The sequence below is a fragment of the Lactuca serriola genome, chromosome 1, assembly GCF_051521515.1.
Source record: "Lactuca serriola cultivar US96UC23 chromosome 1, Lser_US96UC23_V15, whole genome shotgun sequence".
In the NCBI taxonomy this organism is placed as follows: domain Eukaryota; kingdom Viridiplantae; phylum Streptophyta; class Magnoliopsida; order Asterales; family Asteraceae; genus Lactuca; species Lactuca serriola.
The window spans coordinates 148,027,354-148,034,362 of NC_136408.1; the positions used below are offsets into that span (position 1 = coordinate 148,027,354).

The following is a 7,009-nucleotide window of genomic DNA, read 5'->3' on the forward strand; positions in this document are numbered from 1 at the left end:
AATGTGAGGTATACAATACATTATAGATTTTATGGAAACTTTATACTTTCCTTGAACATCTTTTGATTCTAAACCCTAAACAAATTTTCGTCTGAAAACTTATTGCATATAAGACTTGTTGAACATAAAAAGGAATTTTAGAAAACATGTAAAAAAGAATTTGTGCAAAAAACTATGAAAATGTATTCTTAAAAAATACGTTATAAATGAATTTATAAAAAGTTAAAACACTAGAAATTTATTTTTCAGAATAAAAATAAAATAAAACAGAAATATCGCAAACAACAAATTTGGGAAAAGAATTTAAAATTTCAGCACAAGATCGGTAATAAAAAAATAAAATGAATGGTAAATTTGTAAAAAAGAAATAATATAAATCTCAAACATGCTATAGGTACAACGGATGCTATAGTAGCCGTAGGTACAATGGATACAAAGCTGATTATTTTTCTGGATATTAAACTAGGAAAAAAAAAAAAAGAATTTTAAATACAGTTAAAATAGTTGATTGGTTATTAATATTGTTATCGCATTTGTAAATGAATAGGATGATGCGGCAGTGTTTTGGTCAATGAGATCGAGAATGTTTTGAACAACACGTTCACGCTAGCACCGATATAACGTTTTTCTTTTTATCTGCAAATATTCCTCTCCCTTTTTCATATGAAAAAGCAAAATTATAAATACGTAAGTTTTCATATATTCAGTCTACCCTTTTGCCTTTCATCTGCAAATTAAATTTTCATCCCTTGAAATCAAAATTCTCATTAAAGAGACTATCATTCCTTTTTCCAACATTCAATGGCTGAAATCGTTGTTAGCGCCGTCATCACAGTGCTGTGTGAGAAGCTGATCTCCGGTGACTTGATGAAGCTCGCTCAATCAGAAAGGATCGATTCTCAGCTGAACAAATGGAAGAACACCTTGCCCATGATCCAAGCCGTGCTTGCTGATGCAACCCAGAAGCAGATTAAAGAGAGAGCTGTTCAACTGTGGGTGAACGATCTTCAGGATTTGGCATACGACATTGACGATGTACTCGATGATTTGGCCACCGAAGCTCTGCGACGCAAGTTGAATCAAGAAGCTCATGCCACCACTAGCATCAGTAAGGTATTGAAGTTTTTCCCAAATTGCTGTACTAAATTCACTCCTCGTAACATTATGTATGGTCAGAAGATGAGTTCAAAGCTAGACGAGATCACCACCAAATTGCGGGATCTTGTTGACCAGAAAAATGACCTGGGTTTGAATGTGACTGTTGAAAGGTCAACTCTAGAGAGACGGCTTGAGGAAAATTCACTGGTTGATGAGTCCAAAACCATGGGTCGGGATGGGGATAAAGAGGCATTGCTGGGGAAGTTGTTCGGGAATGAAGAATGTGATGAAAATGTGAGCATAGTGTCGATAGTTGGTATGGGTGGAATAGGCAAAACCACTCTTGCCAAAGTTTTATACAACGAGCAGAAAGTGAAAGATCACTTTGAAGTCATGGCATGGGTTTGTGTTTCTGAAGAGTGCGATGTGTTTAACATTAGCAAGGCTATCTTTCAAGCAGTAACAGGTCAAAACAAAGATTTTGCTAATCTTGATGTGCTTCATGTGACCCTCAAAGAAGAACTTTCAAAGAAGAGGTTCCTACTTGTTCTAGATGATGTCTGGAACGAAGACGACAGTAAGTGGGAACTCCTCCAAAGCCCTCTTCTTGCAGGGGCACCTGGAAGTAGAATTATCGTCACAACCCGGAGCACCAGAGTTGCATCAGTGATGGACTCACAAGAAACTTACCCTCTAGGCGTTTTGTCAAATGAAGATTCACTGTCATTATTTGTTCAACACGCGTTAGGAGAAAAAAACTTTGACAAACATCCAACACTTAGGTTGCTTGGTGAGGGTATGGTTCACAAATGTGGAAGATTGCCTTTGGCTTTGAAAACGCTTGGTAGGGTCTTGAAGGGAAATCAAAATCGCAATAAATGGGAGGAGTTGTTGAAGAGTGAGATATGGGATATTGATGATGGAAATAAGATTCTTCCGGCTCTAAAACTAAGCTACTATCATCTCCCTCCACATCTGAAGCAGCTGTTTGCATACTGCTCCATAATTCCCAAAGACTATGTGTTTCACAAGGATAAGTTAGTCCTATCGTGGGTGGCAGAAGGATTTTTGTCCCAATCAAAAGGAAACAAGTCAATGGAGAATTTAGGTTATGAGTATTTTGAAGAGCTAAAGTCAAGGTCCTTTTTTCAACAATCAACGAATGACGAGTTAAGATATACGATGCATGACCTGATAAATGACTTGGCCACAAGTGTTGCAGGAGAGTTTTCCTTTAGACTGGATGGTGAGGTGGATGTATCTGACATGAATGAAGCTTTTGATAAGTTTCGTCACTTTTCACTTGTAGGTCGAAGAGCTGGATCATACAGAAAGCTTAATGAATTACAAAGAGCTAAACACTTGCGAACTTTCTTTGTCATGTCAGTTGGTTTGGAAAACTACGGCTTTTTGGACAAGGTTCTTCTTGAACTACGATTCCTGAGGGTGCTAAGTGTCATGGGCTTGAATCACATGTCCCGAGGTAGTCAGAAAATCAGGAAGGTACCAAAATCCATTGGTAGTCTCAAGCATCTACGGTACCTTAATTTTTCTTGTACTCAAATCACATGTTTGCCTGAAGAAGTGAGTGAGCTTTATAATCTACAGACCTTGTTGGTTCATGATTGTGAGGAGTTGTCTAGCTTGCCAAAAAGTTTTGCAAAGTTAATAAACCTACGACATCTTGATATAAATAATACTCCGAAATTGAACAAGATGCCGCTAGGGATCGGTGGGTTGACGACTCTACAAACTCTGCCCAAGGTCTTTATTGAAGCAGGTAAGGGGTTCAAAATATCCGATCTTAATGGCCTATCGGATCTTGAAGGTCGTCTTTCCATTATTGGGCTGGAGAAAGTGATAAATCCAACACAAGCAAAGGATGCCAACTTACATCAAAAGAAGGGTCTTGAAGTTCTGAAGATGAAATGGAGTCATGTATTTGATGCTTCTCGGAATGAGATGATTGAATATGAAGTGCTTAAAGAACTAAGACCTCCTCCTAAGTTAAAAAACCTCAAGATTTTGAATAACATGGGAACGAGATTTCCCAGTTGGATCGGTGATCCCTCGTTTGAACAGTTAACAGAGCTTACATTACGTGGTTGTAGAAGTACACATTTAAGACTTGGACATCTGCGTTCTCTTAAGAAATTGGCTGTTGAAAGCATGAATGAGGTGAAGACTGTGGGTTTTGAATTACCTGCACCTACAAATTCTTTTCCATCACTTGAAGTTCTGGAATTTAATTACATGCAAGGTTGGCAGAGATGGTCAATTGATAGTGGGGATGACCATGAAACTCCTAGATCATTTCCTCGTCTTCATGAAATTTCTATCAAATGTTGTCCAGAACTTGATGAAGTGTCGATCGGATTGATACCTTCACTTCGGGTTATATATATACAAGAATGTTCTGAACCGTTGTTAAGAAGCATGGTTGGTTTGTCCTCATCACTTGTTAAATTGAAAATAGAGAGTGTTAAAGGACTTACTCAACTACATGGAGACGATTTAATGCATCTTGGGTCAGTTGAACATCTGTACATTCAAAAATGTGATGAACTGAGATACTTGTGGGAACGAGAATCAGAGGCATGCAAGAATCTTGTGAGTTTACAGAAGTTGGAAGTATGGAATTGTAAAAACTTGGTTTCATCAGCCGAGAAAGAAGTTAGTTTTGGGATTAGCATGGAATCTCTTAAACGTGTGGAGCTTTGTTATTGTGAGACACTGGAGAGTTACAATTGTCCAAATAGTGTTGAGAATTTGCTGATCATGAATTGTGATTCAATGACATCATTGACCTTCTCAGCAGTGCAGGAACACCCATCCACTCTCACTGAATCGATAGTCGGTGATTTTGGTTTTCTCCCTGTGTCTCGCCTAAGATCTCTTAAAATCCAAGACTGCAAGAATCTAAAGTCATTTCCTCATGAGCATTTTCAAAGTCTCACATATTTGGAGGAAATGTTCATATATAAATGTCCAAGTATGGACTACTCCTTTCCTTGTGGGGTGTGGCCTCCTAATTTAACCAAACTAAATATAGGAGGCTTAAATAAGCCCATGTCAGAGTGGGGCATGCAGAATTTTCCAACCTCACTAGTTAATCTAACTTTATTTGGCTACCATTCAGGAGTGGTTTCATTTGCAGTGGCAGATGATCTGAGGAGTACTAGTACTACTCCATCATCATCATTATCATCTTTTCTTCTTCCACCATCTCTCGTTTCTCTATGGCTCGATGGTTTTAAGGATGTGGAATCATTTTCAGAGGTCTTACAACACCTCCCCTGCCTTAAGAAACTTTATATTGAGTATTGCCCAAAGCTTGGAGATCTTAAGACCATTTACAACCCATCAAATGTGACAATACGTGTGTGGAAGTAGAAAAGGTATGTCGTCTCCTTTCCCATCATCTGTTGTCTCTTACATAAGAGTGGTTATTCATTTCAATAATGTTATTATTATAATCATTGTTTCTTAACAAACGTGAAAGAGGGTTCTACAGCTTGTATCCCAATGTATTACCGCCCATCTCTTATGATAAACATCTCTTTTTTTTTTTTTTTTTTTTTTTGATAAATGTGATATTCCTTATAAAGTAAGATTTCAATTTCTGTGTACTTTTTTTTTCAATAACTATCCCAAAGTATTAGGAACATTAATTTTGAGACTTGTTTGTTTTGGTTTGTTGATAATACTATTTTTATACTGAACTAACAATCAAAACTAGTACAAAAATAAGAGAAAACTATGACTGCAGTAGTTGAATAGCTTTTTGGTTTTTGTAGAACATTTACCATTAACTTGCTATGTACATTTGTTGCAACTCTATTATTTTATCTTCATTGCACCACTTCTTTGTGTATTCCTTTTCGTTGTCATGTTGTAGTTTTTGTAAATCTTGGCTTCGAGTGAACTTGTGCATTATTGAAAGAATTACTAGAAATCATAACAAAATTGTTTACAATTTGGACTTTTTCCAGAAACTTTGACCTTTTATTTGGTCATCGGTTCAGAAATTTTGACCTTTTATGTCAAACCCGGTTGCTTTGAGATGTTGATTTTGGTAATATTTTTGAAAATCAAGGCTATCTTAATCCCTTTGTAACCTTTGTTATATAACTTCAGATTTCTTAACAAATTTGTATCAGTTTCTAAGTTAGAAATAAATCCATTTGACATTAATACTTTTTCTGTTTTGGTAAAAAAAATATGGTCAAATTCTGTATAATTGATCAGTATATAAAGGACGATGTAAACATCATGACAACTTATTTGTTGTCATTAGTGATTAATTATAGAGATTGTTTATAAAATCATGTTAGAATATTCCGTATTATGTGATCTTGGCATATTTCTATAAATTATGAGTTTATTCTTAGGAAGTTTGCTCAATTTCTACAGGCCCACGTTGGATCAAGGCTGTCTACATGATGTCAGTGAAGGCAAATAAAGAATCAATGAGTTTCAGAAAAGTCATTATTTAAAAGGGAAAAAAGATATTGACGGAACTGCCCCTGCACTGTTGGCAGGAACACAGGTTGAAATAGACACATGCATTTGAATGAACCTATTGACTATTTCGAAAAACATTGCACCACACCTGATATTACTAAGATTTGATATGAAAGTTTGTAATAAATCTTGTTTTAAGTAGAATGCCATTTCAAGTACAATTCCCATATACATAATGGACAATTATGCCCCTAGCCATAAACAGATGCGGTTCTTATTTTGATTTCAAGTACATCTGCCCCCACCCCCATTTGGTTAAATGCAAGAGAAAGCAATATACTTTATAGACTATAAAATGTTTACAACGAAATAGATTGATTCATCCTTCCAAGAAATGATGATGATACATGAAAAGATATTAGTTTGGTCGAATTCATTAAGCTATGGGGATAAACCCAATTCATAAGTAGAGAAAAAGAAATTTAAGATAAAAAGACAAAAATGCCCTTTACCCAGATTTTCCATATTGTACAATTCTTATGGTTGTAATACACAAATTATAAAAATAAAATAAAAATATGATGCAGTCTGATTTCAAGTTATTTTGCCCCTGCCACTATTTTGTTAAATGAAAGAGAAAGCAATACACTTTCTAGAATATAAAATGTTTACAACCAAATAAATTTGCTCCTACACGGTATCTAGAAAACACAGATTTTAGAGAAAACAACATATTGCCAAGTATAAATTTAGCATTGTATAATGCATTGGTGACACAAACTTCAGAGAAAAAAATACATTTCCAAGTTTATATTTCGTAATAATAGGAGGAGAGTATTACATGATTATGTAGACACAAATTAATCGATGAATTGAAGTTGGAGAAAGAACAAACAATTAACAGAACATTCAATCATATGTTATGAGGAACGATTTCATTCTAAAACAAATACACTGGGACGTCCAATGATGATTGGAATAATTATTATTTAGGAAATTATTCATCTAATCCTACATTGATTTTAACTAATCATATCAATCATTCTAATTATACAGTGTACATCCTATAAATAGCGCCCAATCTTCCTTAATAAATGAATGTTTTTTTTGCCATATATCATTTTCTCTTTCATTTGGACACATGTCATTTCTAGAATATTTGAATTTTCTATTTTCCACTTGTCATTTTATTGTAATTTTCATTTTATTAAATTAAAATTGCACATTTAATATGTAAAGTAATATATATGTAAGGTATTTATTAGAAAATATTTAATTTATATATGTAATGTATTCAGTGTATTAAAGTCTCATTAGTTTTAATAATTTAAATTTTTTTCTCATTTTTCTTATAAATTCAAACTTCTTAAATTGTTCAAAATTTCATATTTAATTTTTTTTTTTTTAAGATAAACCCATGTAATACATGGGTCTCACACCTAGTTAA

The 7,009-nt window shown here is 34.6% G+C and overlaps 1 protein-coding gene across 1 annotated transcript; it reads left to right on the forward strand.

The window, feature by feature from the left end:
* The first annotated feature begins 693 nt into the window (after window positions 1-693).
* LOC145099687 (putative disease resistance RPP13-like protein 1) lies at window positions 694-5,824 on the forward strand. Its single transcript, XM_079037219.1, has 2 exons — window positions 694-4,496; window positions 5,512-5,824. The coding sequence occupies exon 1, from the start codon at window positions 802-804 to the stop codon at window positions 4,489-4,491; it is 3,690 nt and encodes a 1,229-aa protein (XP_078893345.1). The 5' UTR covers window positions 694-801; the 3' UTR covers window positions 4,492-4,496; window positions 5,512-5,824.
* Window positions 5,825-7,009: the final 1,185 nt, after the last annotated feature.

Coding starts and splice junctions, on each gene's coding strand:
- LOC145099687 (XM_079037219.1), top strand. CDS start 802: ATGGCTGAAATCGTTGTTAGCGCCGTCATCACAGTGCTGTGTGAGAAG.